At 36.5% G+C, this 26,387-nt stretch overlaps 1 protein-coding gene across 1 annotated transcript; it reads left to right on the forward strand.

Annotated features, from left to right (window-relative positions):
* The first annotated feature begins 772 nt into the window (after window positions 1-772).
* LOC128652580 (actin-3-like) lies at window positions 773-12,846 on the forward strand. The gene is made up of 2 exons (XM_053705511.1): window positions 773-779; window positions 12,149-12,846. Exons 1-2 carry the CDS (start codon window positions 773-775, stop codon window positions 12,844-12,846), a joined length of 705 nt encoding a protein of 234 aa, XP_053561486.1.
* The last annotated feature ends 13,541 nt before the right edge of the window (window positions 12,847-26,387 follow it).

A 26,387-nucleotide genomic window follows, 5' to 3' on the forward strand; every position in this document is an offset into this window, starting at 1 on the left:
CTGCTAATAATACATTATGTTTGGTTTTGTTGTTCCATCTATGAAAGTAACTTTTTTTAAAAAAATCTTCATAATAAAATCCAGCGATATCATCCAGAACTTTATCTTAAATATTTGTGCATGTTTATGTTGATAAATGCAAATAAATGCATGAGTTTCTACTTTTACAATCTCTGTCTTTAATATCTGAGATGTGAGGTCACCGTCATACTGATTGTTTCTTGATATTTCAAGTGACAGAAGTTAAGCCAGGCAGCAAAGTATCATGTAATCACAATTACAAGGGCACAGTCCCAAAAGTCTTCACCTGCAGCATAATGTTGCCAAGATAAAAATCCTGGAGCAGACATCACTGTAGATATTAAAATCCAATGGTCAGGATAAACAGCAGGTTTAGAATTAATACAATTAAACTTTAGACTTGTGTAGGCTGATGACTAAAGAAGCAGTAGTGATAAAGATATCAGAAATGAAGCATTACATTCACAGGATTGGTTGCAGGATGATCTCTCAGTTATAACTCACAAATAGCTGCAGCTTAATTTTCATTGTGGTAAGGCAATTTCTTCCTAGAAAGGCCACTTAATAACAAAAGCACCAAATAACCCCTCCCACTCCGGCATATTTTCCCTTAGACAGTACATCCTAGTAACTGTCTAAAATCCATTTGTGACAATAGATAAGAGCTAGCCGAACTTGAATGGATTGTACTCCTCACTCTTATACAGTGCCCTCTGGGTTTATGTTTAGGTGACAATTTTACTTCATAAAGATGGCTGGTAATTTAGAGGCAAATTGGATATTTCTATTATCACTGATACTAGCTTGTTTTAAAAACTAAAAAAAAAAACAGTCTCTCTTTCAAACTGCTTTACAGTAAAATTGTTACAACTTAACCAAGGCTTTATATTTTGATTCTCTATACATTTTATGGTTCCTTTTAAAGATATGTAATGTATACTCTGCTGCTGCCTGGCCAGACTGAATTTTCAAAATGGTAACTTCCCACAACAAACAGAACCTTGACTATAATTGGCAGGTGTAAAATAGTAAAGATATTGCTCCAAAAAATCCCGCATCAGCTTTCATTTTACATACTTGTGCATTAAGTTTTACCAGCACATGAAAAACTCTGCAAGTGATAACCACAAAACCAGTCTATTCTACATGTTTGTGACTAACCATCTATATTGAATAGTCTGTCGGTATTGGGTGTTACAGAAATTTACATATGTATATGTATTTAATAGCCATATATATGTTATATTTTCGTATAGCTAATCAGATCTATAGAAAATGCAAGATAATGGAAATCACAACTGCAACATCTAGACATGGAGTTGAGCAATCCAATTCTTAAAATATTTATATTTATTTCATACTTGCATTTTTGTGATTGTAGTTTACAGCAGAGCTCAATTCAGGGACATAGACTTCTGAGCTACTTCTTCAAAAACAAATAAACAATTGCACTATAAAAAGGCATTCCCCCAGTCTATGGGGACAATTTATCAAAGCGTCAACTGATAATACGCTTGAATTCAACGTCGTATTTGTCACGAGATTGATCCGCCGTAGTTATCAAAGCGGCAAGATCGTCAAATGTTGAAATTTGTGATGTAAAAAACGATCCCACAATCTCATTTCGACGCAGATTGATGCTTGCGTCATTACAGATGTTTCAAATTCACATTCAACTGTATTTGACACTTTTCCCAATTTAGCAAACATTTAACAGGTACGCTCACGTCTATTCTGACGCAGCGTATCTAGTTTTCAATCCGCCACCCTTGAGGTCGCGGATGCCATAGAACTCAATGGGAGTCTGAAAACACAGAAAGCTTATGTTTGATGCTGCAAGAGAATGAAGTATATTAAATAATAATATAAATTAGAAACTCTATTAAAATTGTATACCCTTTCTAAATCAAACAATATTATTGCTCCACATTTGGTGCACTAGTAGATGTAGGGATAAAAATTAAAAATACATTACTGCTTATGGATTATGCTACAAATTTGTCTCTCATTACAAAGCAAGGGGACGATATTGTTTCTACAAATGTGTTGAAAGGTTTTGCCCCAAACTTGTCGCACTAATAGATATAGAGATACAAATGAAATAAATACACAACATAATATAGCTAACTTCCTTTTTATTTTTTGTGAAAAATCTATGTGCACCATGTTTAAGCCATGTAATACAAGTCCCATTCTCCACTTTGCACCAATTTTAATGCAACACTTTTCACACCAATTATGATGCAAACTCCTAAGCAACCCACACACTAGTGAATTATTTAACCACTTTTGATTGGAATATGCATAATCACATGATTTATGACATCAGCCAATCTGATTCAAATATACATTTTAAACTATCACTAACAAATCAAAATGCTTGATACTTGTGTCATTGATCATTTATCAGAACTTAGTAAGTGCCAGTTGTTAAATTGTGTATTATACTTTGAACGTATGTATATGTGAATATAGAGTTAAATATAAACATTGATGCTGACATTAGGACACACAGTGTCATATTTTAGACAAGGATTTTAAAATTTGAATTGATGTTTGATTCAATATAATCTTAAATTGATAGCTCAAAGGGATAGCCACCTAACATTAAACTGTCATGAATCAGACACAGCAGGAATTAAAACCACCTCTTTACTGTCATGCTATTTTCAGTGTATTTCTTCCTTCTCTTGAATTTCTTTTTCAGTAAGAAATGTCATCTTATATGCCAGCCCATTTTATAACACCTGTGAAGGGGTGGTTTTTAAAACTAGATTGCAATCAGGAGGGGTTACACAGTGTGACCTGGGATCTTGGAAACACACAGTCCTCAAAGCTGGAAACACCACACAAGGTTGTAGCTTTATAAAATACAGTCTGTTTATTATCAGGTCTGGCAAAAACAGGCAAAATAAACATAAACAAAACAAAAGAGGCTTGCTCCACTGAGCACTTACTAACAAGTACAACTGTCTGCACTAAGTAGCTTTTCACAAAAGTAATATTGCACAGACCTTTCAAACTTTGTCCTTTAGAGATAATTCCTCTCAGTCTCTCAGGAGAGTGTTTGCAGTTTTCCTTTACTGCTGGCAAAAATCTACCTCTCAAACCCTGACTGGGAATTTTATTAGCACCTGCTGTCAATTACCATATGCAGGTGAGTAGCTAGCTGAGTCAGACAGAATTCCTGGACTGGACTTTTTGACATAATGTGCTACCTGCAAACTGCGGGGTGGAGCACTGCAGCACTTTTGAGGGAATATAGACACCTTCCATTACTATGCCTTGGGTTCTGTCACACATCCTCCCCGCCAGCTCAGACCTAGTGGGGTGAGCGACCATGGCCAAAAGCGTATGCATACGTGAAATGCCATCAGCATTACCCTGTTTACTTCCTGCCCTGTGTTCTATTGAGAAGAGATAGGGTTGCAAACTAAGGAACCAGCGTGTAACTCTACTATTATTATCCTTATTTTGACTCATCCATTTGAGAGGTGCATGATCAGTAACTAGTCTAAATTTTCTGCCCAACAAATAATATTTGAGAGTTTCAACAGCCCATTTACTTGCTAGACACTCCTTTTCAACAATCGAATAGTTCTTTTCTCTAGGTTGAAGTTTACGGCTCAGGTATAGTATTGGGTGCTCTTCACTTTGACTTTCCTGGGAAAGCACTGCTCCAAGCCCTACATCAGAGGCATCCGTCTGTAAAACAAACTCCTTTGAAAAATCAGGGGTGACTAACACTGGTTGTCTACAGATGGCTTCCTTGAGATTTTGAAATGCCTGTTCAGCTTCAGAGGACCATTTCACTATTACTGGAGCTTTTGCTTTAGTGAGGTCAGTTAAAGGACCTGCTATAGTAGCAAAGTTGGAGATAAACCTTCTGTAGTAGCCAACAAGCCCAAGAAATGTTCTGACCTGTTTCTTCGTCATAGGTCGTGGCCAATTCCTTATGGCTTCAACTTTAGCAAGTTGTGGCTTTACTATTCCTCTTCCAATGGAATAGCCAAGATACTTGGCCTCCAAGCCAATGGTACATTTACTCGGATTTGCTGTCAGACCGGCATTTCTTATGGAATTAAGGACAGCTTGCACTTTTGGCAAGTGAGACTCCCAATCTTCGCTATGTATGACCACGTCATCTAAGTAAGCTGCAGCATAATGAGCATGTGGCCTTAAGATCCGGTCCATCATTCTTTGAAATGTTGCTGGAGCGCCATGTAGGCCAAAAGGTAACACCTTGTATTGGAAGAGCCCATCTGGAGTAGAGAAGGCAGTCTTTTCCTTTGCCTGTCCTGTAAGCGGCACTTGCCAATAACCCTTGGTCAAATCCAATGTGGTAAGGTACCTGGCTCTCCCGAGTCTCTCCACAAGTTTATCAACCCTTGGCATGGGGTATGCATCAAACTTGGATATTGCATTCAGCTTTCGGTAATCATTACAAAACCTGATTGTGCCATCAGGCTTTGGTACAAGCACAATTGGGCTACTCCAGTCACTTTGGGATTCTTCAATTACCCCAAGGTCCAGCATTTTCTTTACTTCCAATTTGATTGCTTCCCTCCGGGCTTCAGGTATTCTATATGGCTTTAGATTTATCCTTTTTCCCGGTTCAGTGACAATGTCATGCTGTATTATCGTAGTTCTTCCTGGGACTGAGGAGAAAACATCTTTATTTAATTCTGGTGGATAGTCAGGGTTTCTGAGATATTGACTATGGGTTCATGCTCCTCCATTTTAGGGAGGTCTGCTGTTTTTATAGCCACAAGTGTTTCTCTTTCTTTCCACGGTTTAAGTAAATTCACATGGTAAATCTGTACCTCCTTTCGCCTCCCAGGCTGTCTTACTTTGTAATTTACTTCCCCCCCTCTGTCAATGACTTCATATGGCCCATGCCATGTTGCCATGCCATGTTGCCAAAAATTTGTTCTCTACAGTGGGAACCAGGACTAGTACTCTGTCTCCTGGATTAAACACACGAACCCTGGCATTTCTATTATAGCTCTTCTGCTGGTGCTGTTGGGCATTTTCCATGTGTTCTCTAACTATGGGCATAATGGCTGTCATCCGATCCTGCATCTGAGTTATATGTTCAATCACACTTCTGTGAGGGGTTGACTCCTGTTCCCAAGTCTCCTTAGCTATGTCTAGCAACCCTCTGGGGTGTCTTCCATACAAAAGTTCAAAGGGCGAAAAGCCAGTAGAAGCTTGAGGGACCTCTCGGATGGAAAACATTAAATAAGGCAAAAGGAAATCCCAGTTTTTTCCATCTTTATCAATTACTTTTTTGAGCATAGCCTTTAGTGTTTTATTAAATCGCTCTACCAGACCATCAGTTTGTGGGTGATATACGGATGTTTTCAGATTCTTTATATGAAGAAGATTACACAACTCCTTTGTAATTCTCGACATAAATGGAGTGCCTTGGTCTGTTAATATTTCTTTGGGAATCCCAACACGGCTGAACATTAACATTAACTCCTTAGCAATTGCTTTTGCTGAAGTAGTATGCATGGGTATTGCCTCAGGGTAACATGTAGCATAGTCTACTATTACCAATATATACTGGTGCCCCCTTGCAGACTTTACAAGAGGACCCACAAAATCCATACCAATGCGTTCAAATGGGACCTCAATTATGGGTAAGGGCACCAAGGGGCTACGGTATGCTGTAAGAGGGGCAGTTAATTGGCATTCAGGACAAGAAGAACAATAATTTGTGATAGATGCCATTACACCTGGCCAATAAAACCTCCTAAGAATTCTCTCTCTGGTTTTTTCAATCCCCAAGTGCCCCCCAAGTATGTGGCTATGTGCCAGATTTAATACAGTGTGTCGATATGCCTGGGGTACTAACAGCTGTTTGACAGACTCCTTTTTCCCAACTCTGTACAATAAATCATTTTCCACTTCAAAGTATGGATAGGTGAGTGCTTTATCAGTATTAATGGGGGTGCCATTTCTTACGGAAATATAGTTTCTAGCCGCAGCTAAAGTTGGATCCTCCCATTGTGCAGCCCTAAAGTTACTTGGGCTAACCTCTAGGTCAGTTATTTCTACATCAGGTTCAGATATATTAGATTGACCTGTATTATTCTGTTCAGTATTACCTCCAACTAGGGTTTCCATAGGGGTTGAGTGTTTCCCTCTAGCAGGAGTTATTTTGTCTAAGTCATCCCCCAATAAATCAGAAAAGGGAAAGTCACAAACAGCGCCCTCTACTGAATCCGGTGAATTTTCCTCAGCAGCATCCCATAGATTCAAAAAATGGGGAAAATCTCTGCCTATTATCATTTCATGGACTAATTTATCCACTAAACCAACTCTATGATTTATAGGGCCATTTTGAGTTTCAATAAGTACTTTAGCAGTTGGATACTTGTGTATGTCCCCATGGACACAAGCAATATCTAGGTTCTGGTAATTATCAATAGGAGTATTTCTCAACAGACCCCTGTCTATGAGCGTAACCATGCTACCAGAGTCCAGCAAAGCTTTAATTTCATTTCCCTCCACCCTTACAGTGCACCAAGGGTGGCCATTTAAACAATCTTTTTTGCTAATTACATATACTGAGCGAGAGTACAATGAATAATTGTCTCTCATATTGCCAACATTACATTCCATAGCAACATCATTCTCAGGGCAGTCCTTTGCAAAATGTCCATACTCTTTACATTGAAAACATTTAATATTAGCATTAGACAACATCTTTGAGGCTATTGTGGACCCTTCCTGCCTCACAAAACTCTTGTCCCTTGCTGTAATGTCCCTTGGGTTGTAAAAACCCATCTGCTCCTCCCGATACCCCCTTTTCCCTGGAACAGTCTTACCCAATTTACTGGGACTCTGGATCTTCGGGGTTCTAGGTCTTTCCTGGTTGGGGATTTGTAGAAACTCTCCGGCAGTCAAATAGCGTTCCACCAGGGCAACTAGACCGTCAGCAGTTTTAGGTTCACTCTGGCTGACCCACCGCCGCAGGGAAACAGGCAATCCTCGCAGGAACCGGTCCATCACGAGCTGTTCCACAATGTGACTAGCTGAGTTGACCTCTGGCTGTAGCCATTTCCTGGCAAGATGTATCAAGTCAAACATCTGTGACCGCACGGCTTTGTCTTGACTGTAAGTCCAGGAGTGAAATCGCTGGGCCCTTACTGCTGTCGTTACTCCCAGGCGGGCCAAGATTTCTGTTTTTAGCATTTTATAGTCACTGGCCTGCTCAGGCTCCAAATCATAATATGCCTTCTGAGGTTCTCCACTCAGAAATGGCGCAAGGAGACTTGCCCATTCAGACGCAGGCCACCCTTCTCTTTCGGCTGTCCTTTCAAAAGCCATCAGGTAAGCCTCCACATCATCTGTAGCCACCATCTTTTGCAAATAGTTACTCACTCTCAGAGTCTTAGAACTGTGTGGAATTTCTGCAGCACACCTGCCCAGTCTTTCAGATAGGCCTCTAATCTCCTTCTGCATGGTACGTGTGATATTCTGCTGTTCCTCTCTTTGTGTTAATACCAGTTTTTGTAGCACTGCAATATTTTCTTGCTGGCTGGCAGTAGCTTGCTGCTGTGTGGCAGTGGCCTGTTGCTGTGAGGCCGTAGCCTGTAGTAAAGCCTTTACAACTTCCTCCATTTTAAGTGTGGTATTATTTCCTTAACAGACTATCAGTGTGTTGCCCGCTACCTCCACCATATGTGACCTGGGATCTTGGAAACACACAGTCCTCAAAGCTGGAAACACCACACAAGGTTGTAGCTTTATAAAATACAGTCTGTTTATTATCAGGTCTGGCAAAAACAGGCAAAATAAACATAAACAAAACAAAAGAAGCTTGCTCCACTGAGCACTTACTAACAAGTGCAACTGTCTGCACTAAGTAGCTTTTCACAAAAGTAATATTGCACAGACCTTTCAAACTTTGTCCTTTAGAGATAATTCCTCTCAGTCTCTCAGGAGAGTGTTTGCAGTTTTCCTTTACTGCTGGCAAAAATCTACCTCTCAAACCCTGACTGGGAATTTTATTAGCACCTGCTGTCAATTACCATATGCAGGTGAGTAGCTAGCTGAGTCAGACAGAATTCCTGGACTGGACTTTTTGACATAATGTGCTACCTGCAAACTGCGGGGTGGAGCACTGCAGCACTTTTGAGGGAATATAGACACCTTCCATTACTATGCCTTGGGTTCTGTCACAACAGGTACAGAGAGAAAATTGTCCCAGCTCTAAAATATTCATTGATTGCAAATAAATACATATGATACCATGATTACATGTTATTTTTGCAATTATTCCTGCTCAGAATAGAAGTATGTGCAAAGATATATGTACAAATTCTAGCATTGATAATCATTTATAAAAAAAATATGAGAGAAAAGCATATCATGACTTCTAGAAAGTGAAAAGTATCATATAACATATTTTTTTGTATAACAAATAAATATAAAAATAACTTTCTATAAGATATTGTTTGTTGAGGTATAAATGTAGCTATTTCTTGGACATTAACAGTTGAAAAATAAAAGATTAGCTTTAGAGAAATGTGCTTGTTCATGGACAGTAATGAAATGGTATAAATAAAGTTGGGAATAACCTGAATAACCACAACATCCATGACTTTTAGTTAACAACAGTCCGATGTTCTTCGCACCGTACTTGATGCGCGTGTTTTTGATGGCTTTTTTGATAAATAAGGGTATCGTATTCAGATCCGCGTCAGCAATGTCTGGCGAGCGTATTGACGCCAGCGAATGCACTGAGATTGACACTTTGATAAATTGACCCCTATGTGTGAATATTAAAGATAATTTAGTTTAATATTTCTAGTTATCTGTGATTGGGGGTGGTGCTTTGCATTGGTTATAACACAAATTTATTTGTGGAAAAAGAAAGAGAAGCAAAGAAAATTTAGGCAGAATTTAACTAATGGTAATAAAACATAACCTTTATTGATTATTAAATTAAAAATGGGAAATAACAAAGTTACAATTGGAGGGAATAGTATAATATTAAATTAAATCTTGTGGTTAACAAGTTATCAAATAGGGCCTAGGATTGTAGATAAATATGGACCACAAGAATAAAGGTTACATAGCTAGCGTGACCAAATGCTACTCGTAAGAATTGTGCGCACTCGGTAAAGGTTTAACAATCCCATCACAGGTTCAAGTTTGTGTTATGCTTATACACTTGTAAGGCTGGTAATTGTAGCAATTTTGTATTTATTGGATATGCAACACTGAGCAGTATTGATGTAGTTATTCTGGCACACTGCCAGTGAGAATCAGCTATAGATACAAATTAAATATTTGGATCAGAGCTATACAAGTCAATAGTTTTCTTTAGAGCATTCTGTGACTGTATTTATGTAACCTATTCACTCCTTCTAAGGATTATCCCTGTATCCACTGTAATATAATCGCTCTGTTCAATATTGTTATTATACACCAGTGTCTGATTCACAAATATGTGTGATTATATATGTGTAGAGCTGGCGATTCCGTAATTTTGTATCTTATAGATATTACGTTATTCCCTTATTCACTCTTGGGGGTAGATTTACCAAGCAGCGGATGCTGCTATCTACCCCCGTACTTTCCAGCTCGCCAGAAATGGAAGTTAAGGAGCAGCAGTCATAAGACCGCTGCTCCTTAACTCGTCTGGCACCACTGAGGTGGCGGACAGCAATCAGCCCGATCGGCTACGATCGGGTTGATTGACAGACCCTGCTAGCGGCCGAATGGCCGTGAATGTGCAGGGGGCTGCATTGCACAAGCATTTTACTAGAAATGCTTGAGCAATGATAAATGCAGACAGAGTATGCAGTCGGCATTTATCGATGTGCGGCGGACATTGATAAATCTACCTCTTGAAATGTTATAAATAACTATTCCAAGTTTCAAGAGTGAATAAGGGAATAACGGCTCCCAATATGGTGATTATTAGAACCTTATCACAGTGATATAATATGGATTAGAAGTTGATGTATACAGACACGCATTATATAGCGACTATTTAAGATATACTCAATGGTAATCCACAGGGAAAGTGGAATAGTTATTTATAACATTTCAAGAGTGAATAAGGAAATACTATTAACAGGAACAGCTCTATTTTTAATATTTATAGAAATTGCCTCACATAGGCAACTTGCTAAATTGGATATATCAATATTATTTAATGTTGCATATCTATAAGATACAAAATTACGGAATCGCCAGCTCTACACATATATAATCAGACACTGGTGTATAATAACAATATTGAACAGAGCGATTATATTACAGTGGATACAGGGATAATCCTTAGAAGGAGTGAATAGGTTACATAAATACAGTCACAGAATGCTCTAAAGAAAACTATTGACTTGCATAGCTCTAATCCAGTTACTTAATTTGTACCTATAGCTGATTCTCACTGGCAGTGTGCCAGAATGAGTACATCAATACTGCTCAATGATGCATATCCAATAAATACAAAATTGCTACAATTACCAGCCTTACAAGTGTATAAGCATAACACAAACTTGAACCTGTGATGGGATTGTTGTAAAATCAAGAAACATCCATAAACACACAGTCCCCAGAGAATATTATTCTTAAAGGCAATTGATCAATTGAGATAATAATATTGTGGCACACTTGTAGGCAAGAGAACCTAACACATATACCCAGTTTAACCTTTTGTAATCCATATCAACTTAGCCACCTCCAAGCACTATTGCTCTAATAGCCACTGATACCATTATAATTTATTGCTGAGCCTTTACTGAGTGCGCACAATTCTTATCAGTAGCATTTGGTCACGCTAGCTATGTACTTTATTTATTCTTGTGGTTCTTATTTATCTACAATCCTAGGCCCTATTTGATAACTTATTAACCACAAGATTTAATTGAATCTCATACTATTCCCTCCAATTGTAACTTTGTTATTTCCCATTTTTAATTTAATAATAAATAAAGGTTATGTTTTATTACCATTGGTTACATTCTGCCTAATTAAGTCTGGGCACAGAGTGCTAATGTTGCATGCTTTGGTGGAAAGTTTTCTTTCTTTTTCCACAAATAGACTTTTAAACTGCTTTGAGTGATCCTAATTCCTCCACTGATGGTGGCCTGGGGGCAATTGCCACTCTGCCCAGTCCGCCCCTGGATGTATTTTTAACATCTGTCTGCTCTGTGTAGTTCTGATTTGTGGATTACTCACACTTTAGAACACAAAACTCTTCAGGGATGTTTTTTTTAGTTCTGAAAACCAGACAAGTTTATCAAGCTAAGAAGTCAAGATTTGAACTAATTCCAGCTGTGAGTAAATGTGGTTTAATTGAAGTCGTATAATTTTGAAACATTAAAACAAGGTGATAAAAAGGTATAAAAAAGATGAACTTCTATGTAATAAAATAAGACAATATTTTGAAAGCTTTCCATTTACTTGACTATGCTAAACATATTTATACGCCTGCAATCGTTCTCTCTACTGATGCTGAAAAGGTGTTTGACAAGATGAATTGGTCATTTTTACAGGCTGCTCTTCAACAAAATGGTTTTGGAGAGATTATGATTAATATAATTTTTGTCCACCTCCACAAAGATGGGCCCCCGGTGCCTGGAGTCTGGATGAAGATGGGCCTGATGTCAGATCAAGATTAATATTTAAGAATCGTGATGGGTTTATGGTGGCATAGTGGGTTAATAGTTAGTGACTTGCGGTGGGTTTATGGTGGGTTAGATATTTATTAGTGTAGTGTTAGTTTGTGATCGTGGGGTAATTCAGTTTAGGGGTAATAGGAGTAGCGGTTAGGGAGATGGCAGTTATTCAAGGGATTGTTTACTATACATCGGAAATATGTTTGCCGATGCTGGGTGTTGCCTAAGCCAGCATCGTCGACCAATGACGTGTATAGTAAACGCTCTATGTAGGGAGCTTGGAATATTCTGACAAGCTTGCTCAACATAGTGGAGGATCCCTTTAAATATCTCGCCACTTGGTAACATTTTCGATCATCTGGGCCTTTTTCTGGATCCATAAATTTAAATTACTGGAAATGTGCCATCTTAACCCTTTTGAAAACTTTACACAAGTACTATACTATAATTCAATGTGCCTTTCCTATACATATCCCTACAAGCTGTCTTGGCACTTCATTTCACAAGAAGAGTTACAGGTACAGTGTTTCATTCAGGAGATCAAGTGAGCTACTGTGTTCCAGTATATGAAACCCATAGGCTTCAGCATGCGGTCCAAAAATTTAATCTAGCAGGACAACATCTCACAAGCTACCTTGCAAAGCTGCTAAAAGAAAGAGATGAGTTTGGACTGGTTGTGGAAGAAGAGTCTGTTAGAGATATAAAGGAGAAACTGTGTTACATAGCTGATAATTTCCATTTTGAGCCTCCTTCACAAGTGCTGTATAATCTACCAGATGGTCGAACAGTTACTTTAGGTAGGGAAAGATACAGGACTTGTGAAGCTTTGTTCAGCCCACAGCTATTAGGGAAAGATCAATATGGCATTCATAAAAGAGTGCTTAAATCACTTCTACTGTCTGATGTGGATTTAAGAAAACAATTTGCTGGGAATATTGTTGTATCAGGTGGAAGTGCTTTGTTCCCAGGTTTGACATCTCAACTTCAAAAGGAAATCTCTTCCATGGTTCCCCTGGATTTGTTGAACACTGTGAATGTATCAAGGGTTCTTGATAAAGATTTTGCAGTCTGGCGTGGTGGAGCAACTATGGCTAATTTGCAGAGTTTTCACACTACCTGGATCAGCAGACATGATTATAATGAATTTGGTCCAAACATTGTTCATAGAAGATGTTTTTAATTTGTAATGAAATTTTAAAAAGTACAATTAAGTCTAAGATTTTAATTTTAAGAAGAATGAACTGCACAAGATTTTCACAACAGCACTATTCCTGGTGGTGGCATTTTAACATTTGTAATGAGGCACTTAAAGGGGCACCGTACTAAAAATATAAATAGCACATCTGAAAACAAATACAGCTGTATTAGTTGTATACTTCCTACTAAAGTGTATTGCCTAGTATTTATAATTGGATACTAGGTACTCCTGACACTTTGTGAGCTTTAAGGTGTCAAAGTCAAAGCATAAGTAGGAAGTGCACAACTGCTATTGGTATAGTAGTTAAAACATGAAGTAAATGTATCACTATTTCCCAGAATGATTATTTGAGTACAGTTTGCGTTTTAATCACTATTTTTTTTCATCACAACTATAATTTATTTTATTATTTGTATTAACTAGACAGGGAAACACAACCTTTTAATATGTTAGTCACAATGAGCACCAAAATGGAAAGCACTTTAAGAATTCATTTTAATTGTATTTCTTTATACACATTTACAGTGTAATATTTTCTGGTTTGCATGTGATCATCTTATAATACTAATCACAAGTTATTTGCCAATTGATAAGTTTATGGTTTTATTAATTTCACTGAGTTATCCACAATTGTTTCACACAATTTCATTGAGTGACCACAAAATGTTCTAAATTTGCAGGGCACAATTTTTGAAGAATGTCAAGCGTGATCCTCTCATTCTGGCTAGTTAGTGGTCTGTGAAGATGGGAATGTCATTAAATTACATTAGTTTTTTCTTTTTTTGTTCACACTGACATCCAAATGTCAATGGCTTAATGTTTTTCTAAAGTTCAGTCAATAAAATTTTAACCTATAAAAAAAATTAATAAGTTAATATCGGGCAGACTTTCTGGGCCTATGGCTCTTATCTGCCGTCAATATCTATGTTTCTATGTTTATACTGTACTATACACAAGTCGGCTCCGGGCTGCTCTCAAGTATCTACAATTACTTATTTCACATGAATCTGCCTCCTTTCCCACTTACACAATGAAACTGGAAGATGAACAGAATATCTCTCTGTGAAAGTCAGAATGGAAAAATATTTTCAAGGTAATGTCACATACATACTTCTCTATGTGGAGGAGTTAGCGCAGTAGTGATATCTGAAGTTAGCATGCCTGAGTCTTTTACTCGGGTGCTAACTTTCTACTTTGAACTTGCTAACCCGGCCAAGCAAATTTTTTGCTTTGAGCACAAAAAAAAATTAGTGTGCCATTTGTAATCTGGCCAAAAATGTATAAGAAACAGGAGTATTGCACACTATACAAGTGGGCCTTCACAGGTATTTTCACAGAGCTTCAGAAAGGCAAATGAAAGGCAACTAAAGTAAACTAAACTAAAGTAAAGTAAACACTATTACATTTTTTCCCAGCCCATTAGCCGTTGTAGTCATCAGTGGCGTATTTAGGCTTTCCCACCATACATATCACAGATCAGATCATCTCTCCATTGAGGGCGTGCCTCCGTCTTCCACGTAGGACGTAGGTAGGTGTGACGGTCAACAAAACTTCTGATTGGCGGACCTAACCACGTACACCATCCAATCAAAATCGTAACTGACCGGCATCTAACTATACACTATGATAGCGTGTTTCATTACAGGGAGTGCAGAATTATTAGGCAAGTTGTATTTTTGAGGATTAATTTTATTATTGAACAACAACCATGTTCTCAATGAACCCAAAAAACTCATTAATATCAAAGCTGAATAGTTTTGGAAGTAGTTTTTAGTTTGTTTTTAGTTATAGCTATTTTAGGGGGATATCTGTGTGTGCAGGTGACTATTACTGTGCATAATTATTAGGCAACTTAACAAAAAACAAATATATACCCATTTCAATTATTTATTTTTACCAGTGAAACCAATATAACATCTCAACATTCACAAATATACATTTCTGACATTCAAAAACAAAACAAAAACAAATCACTGACCAATATAGCCACCTTTCTTTGCAAGGACACTCAAAAGCCTGCCATCCATGGATTCTGTCAGTGTTTTGATCTGTTCACCATCAACATTGCGTGCAGCAGCAACCACAGCCTCCCAGACACTGTTCAGAGAGGTGTACTGTTTTCCCTCCTTGTAAATCTCACATTTGATGATGGACCACAGGTTCTCAATGGGGTTCAGATCAGGTGAACAAGGAGGCCATGTCATTAGATTTTCTTCTTTTATACCCTTTCTTGCCAGCCACGCTGTGGAGTACTTGGACGCATGTGATGGAGCATTGTCCTGCATGAAAATCATGTTTTTCTTGAAGGATGCAGACTTCTTCCTGTACCACTGCTTGAAGAAGGTGTCTTCCAGAAACTGGCAGTAGGACTGGGAGTTGAGCTTGACTCCATCCTCAACCCGAAAAGGCCCCACAAGCTCATCTTTGATGATACCAGCCCAAACCAGTACTCCACCTCCACCTTGCTGGCGTCTGAGTCGGACTGGAGCTCTCTGCCCTTTACCAATCCAGCCACGGGCCCATCCATCTGGCCCATCAAGACTCACTCTCATTTCATCAGTCCATAAAACCTTAGAAAAATCAGTCTTGAGATATTTCTTGGCCCAGTCTTGATGTTTCAGCTTGTGTGTCTTGTTCAGTGGTGGTCGTCTTTCAGCCTTTCTTACCTTGGCCATGTCTCTGAGTATTGCACACCTTGTGCTTTTGGGCACTCCAGTGATGTTGCAGCTCTGAAATATGGCCAAACTGGTGGCAAGTGGCATCTTGGCAGCTGCACGCTTGACTTTTCTCAGTTCATGGGCAGTTATTTTGCGCCTTGGTTTTTCCACACGCTTCTTGCGACCCTGTTGACTATTTTGAATGAAACGCTTGATTGTTCGATAATCATGCTTCAGAAGCTTTGCAATTTTAAGAGTGCTGCATCCCTCTGCAAGATATCTCACTATTTTTGACTTTTCTGAGCCTGTCAAGTTCTTCTTTTGACCCATTTTGCCAAAGGAAAGGAAGTTGCCTAATAATTATGCACACCTGATATAGGGTGTTGATGTCATTAGACCACACCCCTTCTCATTACAGAGATGCACATCACCTAATATGCTTAATTGGTAGTAGGCTTTCGAGCCTATACAGCTTGGAGTAAGACAACATGCATAAAGAGGATGATGTGGTCAAAATACTAATTTGCCTAATAATTCTGCACTCCCTGTATAATATGTTTTCCATCCAAGTTACCTTAAATATGACAACATCAGCATATGATTTGCAAATCTATAGGAAAACGTACAAATGTTACAAGAATCACTAGCCCTGGTATCTACATACGATGTAATTTAGTCGATATAGTTACTTGCTTCTATCAGAATCACAGTTTATATAATCAACTGAGTTATGCAGTAAATGGAGCTTATGTATTGTGATGTTGATTTTTAATAGATGTTTAAGGAGCGCCAATACAGGCAGAGACAGATGATAAATTAAATAGGTGATAAATTTAATAGGCAATGATTGTGCAATACTTGTAAAACAGATCTAAACAATATAATAAACTCCTAAAACATACAATGCTAAAATTCATGGATCCATGATGTAAACAAATTAATAAATAATAAATATTAAAATAATTTAAAATATAAAACATAAAACCAAGGTTGGCGGTTCGAACACTAGTAACAAAGTAAAAATAGATGGACATATAAGGATGGATGTATAAAAAAGAAATTAATTAGATGGATGATTAGTCCATGGAAGTATCAAATGTGAAAAAAGTGAATAAAAATATATAATCAATGAAAAGGTTGATGATATGAGTCCCAAAAAAGTGAAGTAAAATTGGTGGGGTCCTGTGGAAGTGTATAAAAATACTGAAATGTAAAAATGATATAAAAATATAAAAATATAAAAATATATGATGTCGCAAAAAAGTGAAAGAGTGACTTGTGGTCAAACAAGATAAAAAAGTGATGAAAACAATATAATCCAAAGGTCTGATATCATCCAAGTTAAGTGAAAAAGTCAAATTGATCCTCAAACTACTTGATAGTATGTTCCAAAGTGTATCTGTGCAAGTTATGCGAGGTGAAGAATCTACAAATATCCAAAGGTTTCCTCAAATATCCATTTCCTGTTTACCTATAAATAAAAACAGTACATTGTGCAATATAGCTAAAACTCAAAGATAAACAATTGAAAAGAAGCTCACCATAAATATGTCAACGCGTTTCGGTCCTATGAATGCGTTGACATATTTATGGTGAGCTTCTTTTCAATTGTTTATCTTTGAGTTTTAGCTATATTGCACAATGTACTGTTTTTATGTATAGGTAAACAGGAAATTGATATTTGAGGAAACCTTTGGATATTTGTAGATTCTTCACCACGCATAACTTGCACAGATACACTTTGGAACATACTATCAAGTAGTTTGAGGATCAATTTGACTTTTTCACTTAACTTGGATGATATCAGACCTTTGGATTATATTGTTTTCATCACTTTTTTATCTTGTTTGACCACAAGTCACTCTTTCACTTTTTTGCGACATCTTATATTTTTATATTTTTATATTTTTATATCATTTTTACATTTCAGTATTTTTATACACTTCCACAGGACCCCACCAATTTTACTTCACTTTTTTGGGACTCATATCATCAACCTTTTCATTGATTATATATTTTTATTCACTTTTTTCACATTTGATACTTCCATGGACAAATCATCCATCTAATTAATTTATTAATTATACATCCATCCTTATATGTCCATCTATTTTTACTTTGTTACTAGTGTTCGAACCGCCAACCTTGGTTTTATGTTTTATATTTTAAATTATTTGCATATTATTTTGTTTACATCATGGATCCATGAATTTTAGCATTGTATGTTTTAGGATTTTATTATATTGTTTAGATCTGTTTTACAAGTATTGCACAACCATTGCCTATTAAATTTATCACCTATTTAATTTATCATCTATCTCTGCCTGTATTGGCGCTCCTTAAACATCTATTAAATACATTGTTTTCCTATTAGGGTCAGCTAAGGACCCTTTGTTTTTGAGGAGCCGTAGATAGCCATCCTAGTCTAGCGCTGATAAACACCCCTTTCTTACGTATTGTGATGTTGATACTTGAAAGAGACATTATAATAATCCACATATTGAGAACACATATATTTATTCACTAGTGCACATAATCGTCAAATAGACAACAGTACCAGGAATTCAGGTGTAACAACTTAATCACTAACTAGACAAATGGCTAACTGATTGGCTTGTTTGTTGTAGGGGGTGTGTCCATCACCTTTGGGTGTAGGTAGCGTAACCTTATTTAAGGGTTGATTTTGTATCACAGTACATGCCTGATGAAATGATTTTAACCGTGAAGCGCGTTGCATTACCTGTTTGTGCACATTACAGCATGAGTTGTTTTTAATATTGTTTTTATCTTTATATTAAAACATTTTTTTAATCATATACTCTCATTTCTGAGTGCATTACTCTACGCTACCTTGGGACGCATCCTCTCCTGGGATTCCAGTAACTGCCTTGTATCAGCTAGCTGGTCTGCTGTTGAAAACCAGCCTGCATCTATTGGCACATTGGAGTGCCTTCACAGAATGTGTGTACCCTGTACTATTCTTGTGCTTATATACAGTTGGTGACTGATTCACACATACGCCGCCTCTCTCCTTTCCTTGTTCTTTACAGAGCTAAAGTAAACCATGAAAACTAATAAATTCAGACTTGATGACGTTTAAATGTAAGTTTTTCACTTAATTATTAAAGGGACAGAAAAGTTTATATATTTCTGCAATGTGTTTAAGGTATATTAGGATTTAAACAGTCTCTTTCTTCTTACCTTGTGAATCAACACAGAAGTTGTATTTCAGCCCTCCACTGTGACATACGTAAGTCACAGCACAGACAGCTCTTCAACAGCTAAATTGTGCACTTTGGGTTAGGGAGAATGATACAAAGTGGGAGCTTTGCATTTTTGTAGCTTTTATATAGTTTAAAAGTTAAATTTTATATTCAGGTACCAGAGGGGTTAAACAGAGGGCTTAAACATCAGACGTGATCTTGATGTATTTAAATAAATTTTGTTTAAGTTTGGATTATCAATATATTACCCAAGTTCCATATGTAATTGTTAATACCCTTATTATAACTCAGTTTTTTCATTCTCTAACTATCTTTGTTTGAAAGGCCATCACTTAAATAAGTTAATGTCACTCATATGTAATAATTTTGATATGAATATTTAATAGGTAATTACTGATACATTTGTTTGCGTATGCTGTCTGCATTTATGGATGTTGGGCAGACATGATCCGCTACAGCGGATCATGTTCGCCCGACATTTGTTAAATCTTCCCCCAAGTATGACGATGTGAAGCTTCACCAGCCAGCACCTGTTAAGTGTTAAAAAAGGAGAATAGCCGCAGGCACAATAGGAGTAATGAGTAGTATCCATGTTGTTATAGTTCTGCCCATCAATTTAATGTCCCTTCAACATGCCATTTAAATATGGACTATCCACAAACATTTAATTGTTAATATATATAATAATATCATATGCTATGATTTTCATTTTGTGGACCATAAATATACTTCATTTGCTTTGGACTCTTCTTGAACATCAACAAACAAAGCTGCTGTATTTGTAGCTGGATGTCTGCAATTCTTTTCATTCAAGAAGACAAGCCAGGCGCAGCATTAAATGCATAATTATATAACTATATACATACATGCAGGAGATGGTGTGTAAAACACCATATAGGTGTTATCCTGGTAACGCCGAACAGATTTGGACTCCTTGCCCAATGTGCCTAGAGTAATATGGCTGCACCTCACTGACGAGGCCCAAAGGAGGCCAAAATGATCATCTGGGATTGTTATTTACTTTGTTCAGAGGAGAATTGCCTGGTATTTTGGGGCTGGACTGACCTTATTAGGTTGGATGAGACTGATATACTTCAGAAAAGTGCTTCTCTGTAAAAAGCACAAATGAGCTAAAAGAAGCTAATCCTGGGCACAGTACAAGCCACTGAGCTGTTGTTCGTGTCTGGCAGATCACTTCTCTTTCTGTATGTATCTATACATAGTAAGGTAAAAAGTAATTCCTTGTAAGTTTAATTTCCTATACCATTTACTTTTTTTTAAGCTCTCATTAGAATGGTTTCTTGTGTCAAGTCAAGGCAGAGTGACACTTAAATGTCTTGTCCAGATCACATATCGATAATCATTTTCACACTTTGAAAGGGAGTAATAGATTAAGGGCTAGATTACAAGTGGAACGCTAAATTATAGTGCGCCCACGAACGGGCAAATTAACCAGCCATTACAAGTGGCTCACGTTAGTAATTAGCGCACCGAAAATTAACCAGAGATTAGTTCTCTGGTTAATTTTCTAAAAGTGCCCCAAATGCCCTCAAAATGGAGGGCATTATAGTTTTTTTATTTTTAAAAAAAATTAGCATTTTTTTTAAATTAAAAAAAAAACCGCACTAAGCTGTTTTGGGGCTTGAAAGTTTGTGGGAGTGGGGTGTTAGAAAAAATGGCCCTGAAAAATGCCTTTACATTGCAGTCTATGGGAACTGTGTGTTCCCATAGACTGCAATGTAAATAAATATGTATATGCATTTATACATATATATCTATGTGTTAATATGTGTATATACACATATTAACACATAAATATGTATGTATATATTCATATACATATATATTTAACAATGCTGCCCATCGCTGAGCTACTTACCCCCTTCACTATGCAAGGTTCTGATGCCGTCTCTGACGGCATAAGAACGAGACTCCCATAAGAGCCTATAGAAGTGCATTCTCATGAGATTTGCAATTTACTTGTAATACCAGAGTACTTTAACATGTACTGATATTACAAAGTGGAGCGCTAATATCGCTTGCCCTTAATCGGGTTGGGGGGGGGGGAAATATTGGTAAAATAAGCATCCCAATAATCCACTTGAGAATAAATGGGCGTGTGTGCATTCTACAGACTCAACAGAAAATTAGGGCTGGTCTTCAATTTTTCTAGGTCTGTTTTTTTATTCCCAGTCCAGCCGTGCATGAAAAGTAGGCAGTGTCAGGCAAATCAAAGCAAGAACACAATAATTTTCATTATATAGTGGATGTGAAATCTAAAGGAACATCTCTATGCTTTTTGGAGTGCAAAAAGGGACAGTCTACTCCAGAATTTGTATTGTTTAAAAAGATAGATTACCCATTCCCCAGTTTTGCATAACCAACATGGTTATATTAATATACTTTTTACCTCTGTGATTACCCTGTATCTAAGCTTCTGCGAACTGCCCCCTTATTTCAGTTATTTTGACAGACTTGCATTTTAGCCAGTCAGTGCTGACTAATAAATAACTCCACGAGAGTGAGCACAATGTTCTCTATATGGCACACATGAACTAGTACTGTCTAACTGGGAAAAACTGTCAAAATGCACTGAGATAAGAGGTGGCCTTCAAGGGATTAGAAATTAGCATATGAGTCTGCCTAGGTTTAGCCTTCAACAAAGAATACAAAGAGAACAAAGCTAATTTGATTATAAAAGTAAATTGGAAAGTTGTTTAAAATTGCATGCCCTATCTGAATCATGAAAGTTTTATTTTGACCAGAATGTCCCTTTAAAGCAAGATGGCTGTGTAGCGTCATACCATAATATGTATGATGGTTGCCAGTGTTAATTTCGTCGACTAAAACTAGACTAAAAAGACTATAAAACTAAAGAAATTCTGATGACTAAAATACGACTAAAACTAAAATGACATTTTAGTCAAAAGACTATGACTAAAACTAAATCAAAATTACATTTTAGTCAAAAGACTATGACTAAAACTAAATCAAAATTTGCTGACAAAAACATTTTATGCAAGGTGTTATAATCAATCCATATCCAATTACTTCTCTTTTGTAAAATTTACGAAACTTAATTTTATTAAATTTTAAGATAAAGACATGTTATATACCACAACAGTTAAATCTGTTAAATCTGTATTGCATGTTCAAACCTTAATACCACAAATAAAAACAGGTTAATAAACCTTTACTCCAGGAGTATATAATGAGTTGGGAAGTTCTAGAGCAGTGCTAATCTTTGCCGAAAATTTTACGAATCTGTGAACAATCAATTCATTCTTCCTATAGAAATAAGCATAAACCACGAATATGGGTTTAAGTTATGCTGTGCCTGTGCTAGCTGCAGAAACTTTTTGTTGTGTTGAGTTACTTGATACCTGTTTTAATTATTAACAGAGAATTGTTAGTTTTTATATTAGGTAATATGTGCAATACAGCCAATACAGTTTACAGTTTTGATTTTTAATATTTTAAAGTTGCACTTCTGTTTGTTTATGAAATTTGGTTTTATTTAATTTTAATTTTAATAAAGATGTTACATATCACAACGGCTAAATCTTTGTCTTTATTGCATGTTTAAACCTTAATACCATAAATATTAACAGGTGTTATGTTTACTCCTGGAGTATGTAATCAGTTTGCAAATGATAGAGAAATGCTTAAATAATGCATTACACTTTAACTAAACCCCTTAGATTTTAGTCGACTAAAACTAGACTAAAACTGAAACAATTCAGATGACTAAAATACGACTAAAACTAAAATGGCATTTTAGTCAAAAGACTAAAACTAAGACTAAATTGAAGTTTGCCGTCAAAATTAACACTGATGGTTGCTTCAGGTAATCTAATACTTATTTGTGTACTTCTTAAATGGTCAAATCTCCAATATGTTGAGAAAAATAAAAAACTGTTACACTTACATTTATATATGTTACAATCCCATTACAACAATGAACGAGTCACAAGGTACCAAAAGACATACAAGTAGTCAAAAATAAGGATGCTGATAGATTTTACATATTTAAATGAACCAAATGATAACTAAATAATAACAACAAATGTATTTTTATAGATCACCAGTAACTTTTATAGATCGGCATTAACCCATTCAGTGATACGAGCCATAAAAAAGAAGATATACTACTATGATGCTATCATTATGAATCTTAGCAATAAGTGAGCTCCATTCGATTTTTTTTATGGAACTAAAATATATGTAAAAGGAGCGTAAAAGTTCATGATTCAGATAGAACATACAACAACTTTCCTTGGAATGCCTTGTGAAGAGCATACCTTGGGATGTTCACTATATGGCAGCAGTGCTTGCAGCAATGTATAGCATTATTACAAATATTGTTGAAAGCGCTAATACCATATAAATGCTCAAGACACCTACATGCTCCTGAGTCTATTTAGGTATGCCCTTCAACAATGGACACCAAGCATATTTAAATAACACATATATATTAGCAACGCAATGGTTTAAGTTTTGCTCGCATGTCATTATTTGAACTAGAATGTGCAGGTTTTTTTCTACTGTACCTGTATACTTGAAAGTTTCCTGTCTCTGCCATTATTTTATTTTTATTTTTTTTTATTTTGTTTTTCAAGTAGATCAGGTCATATATTCTGACTACAGATTTACACCAAACAACAGACATCAGCAAAATGTAACAGGTCCCGCATTAGGGTGAACCATACAGAGAGAAAAGCTATTGTCATGTGGTTCTTTATTCTGTTCTGGCATAGTGGGTAAATGAAGGGGGGTGATCAGGGGTGGGGGCTGTTTCTAATTGTTTTCCAGCAATGCTGTGTTCATATAATGCTGATGTACTCAGTTCTTTAATAGAAAATACCCAAAACAATTAGAAAACTGCTACAAGCATTAAATTGAACTAAAAAAAATGTTAGCCTGCCTCTGTTAAACTTGCTCACAAACACTCATCCCTATTGTGCTAGATGTTTAGTTCAGTTGTGGACACTTATAATATTGCAGCTGCTGTGCAAATTCTATATGTTACTGACACTTTTTATATTGCAGCTGCTGTGCAAATTCTATATGTTACGGACACTTTTTATATTGCAGCTGCTGTGCAAATTCTATATGTTACAGACACTTTTTATATTGCAGCTGCTGTGCAAATTCTATATGTTACGGACACTTTTTATATTGCTATGTTACGGACACTTTTTATATTGCAGCTGCTGTGCAAATTCTATATGTTATGGACACTTTTTATATTGCAGCTGCTGTGCAAATTCTATATGTTACGGACACTTTTTATATTGCAGCTGCTGTGTAAATTCTATATGTCACGGACACTTTTTATATTGCAGCTGCTGTGCAAATTCTATATGTTACGGACACTTTTTATATTGAAGCTGCTGTGCAAATCCTATATGTTACGGACACTTTTTATATTGAAGCTGCTGTGCAAATCCTATATGTTACGGACACTTTTTATATTGCAGCTGCTGTGCAAATTCTATATGTTACGGACACTTTTTATATTGCAGCTGCTGTGCAAATTCTATATGTTACGGACACTTTTTATATTGCAGCTGCTGTGCAAATTCTATATGTTACGGACACTTTTTATATTGCAGCTGCTGTGTAAATTCTATATGTTACGGACACTTTTTATATTGCAGCTGCTGTGCAAATTCTATATGTTACGGACACTTTTTATATTGCTATGTTACGGACACTTTTTATATTGCAGCTGCTGTGCAAATTCTATATGTTATGGACACTTTTTATATTGCAGCTGCTGTGCAAATTCTATATGTTACGGACACTTTTTATATTGCAGCTGCTGTGTAAATTCTATATGTCACGGACACTTTTTATATTGCAGCTGCTGTGCAAATTCTATATGTTACGGACACTTTTTATATTGAAGCTGCTGTGCAAATCCTATATGTTACGGACACTTTTTATATTGAAGCTGCTGTGCAAATCCTATATGTTACGGACACTTTTTATATTGCAGCTGCTGTGCAAATTCTATATGTTACGGACACTTTTTATATTGCAGCTGCTGTGCAAATTCTATATGTTACGGACACTTTTTATATTGCAGCTGCTGTGCAAATTCTATATGTTACGGACACTTTTTATATTGCAGCTGCTGTGTAAATTCTATATGTTACGGACACTTTTTATATTGCAGCTGCTGTGCAAATTCTATGTCCCACCTTTGCATGGGTATCTCAAGGCAGAGAACTTGCAACCAAAGAGCTAGATTACAAGTGGAGCAGTATTTTGCGTTTTCGCTATAGCAAAAACTCTGCTAGGATTTACATTTTTGTGCTAGTCGGATTACGCTCGTATTACAAGTTACAAGTAAACAGTTTTTTCTCTAGTGGTAACCCAAACTGTGCTTAAAGTCAATGGAGAAAAAAAGTTTAAAAACCTAACACCCACTCTCTTGAGCAAACACCATGACATATTCTCATTAGCGAAAACCTGACATGAAAATATGAATATTTCATACTCCATTGTTCTTTAACTTGTTTGTTTGTAATATGTACATACCCAATCGTATACTGTAAAATGCGCAAACATGATTGCATACTGCAATATGCGCATACACGAAATGAAAATATGAATATTTCATACTCCATTGTTCTTTAACATGTTTGTTTGTAATATGTACATACCCAATCGCATACTGTAAAATGCGCAAACATGATTGCATACTGCAATATGCGCATACACGAAATGAAAATATGAATATTTCATACTCCATTGTTCTTTAACATGTTTGTTTGTAATATGTACATACCCAATCGCATACTGTAAAATGCGCAAACATGATTGCATACTGCAATATGCGCATACACGAAATGAAAATATGAATATTTCATACTCCATTGTTCTTTAACATGTTTGTTTGTAATATGTACATACCCAATCGCATACTGTAAAATGCGCAAACATGATTGCATACTGCAATATGCGGATACACGAAATGAAAATATGAATATTTCATATTCCAATGTTCTTTACGTAACGGAATATGTTCATAAATAAATATTTCTACATATATCTGACGTTTTTAAAAAAAATAGATATTTATATTTTTTCCTCCACTTGCAATATGAGCTCAATTAAAACAGAGCGCAAACTATCGTGAAAACCCTCAGAAAATAGTTTGCACCTCACTTGTAATCTAGCCCATAGTGTTTTAACACTACTATGTAATAACTTCTTGTGTGAGTGGTACAGGGAGTTAGGCATCAGCAGAGGTGGGATGTATTTAAATGTGAACATCCATAAGGTTGGTGGATTATAACATAAAATTCAGATACTATAGAGACTTTTGCTTTAATAGTAAAATGTGATGACTTCCTTGTTGGTAATAATACTTTTTTTTCTCTAACACACTTATTCATAACTCTTAAAGGGATACGAAACCCAAAATATTTCTTTCATGATTCATGCAATTATAAGCAACTTTCTAATTTACTCCTATTATCAATTTTCTTTGTTCTCTTGCTATCTTTATTTGAAAAAGAAGGCATCTAAGCTAAGGAGCCAGCCAATTTTTGGTTCAGAACTCTGGACAGCAGTTATCCACCAATCAGCAAGGACAACCCAGGTTGTGAACCAAAAATGGGCCAGCTTCTAA

The sequence above is a fragment of the Bombina bombina genome, chromosome 3 (assembly GCF_027579735.1).
Source record: "Bombina bombina isolate aBomBom1 chromosome 3, aBomBom1.pri, whole genome shotgun sequence".
Lineage (NCBI taxonomy): Eukaryota > Metazoa > Chordata > Amphibia > Anura > Bombinatoridae > Bombina > Bombina bombina.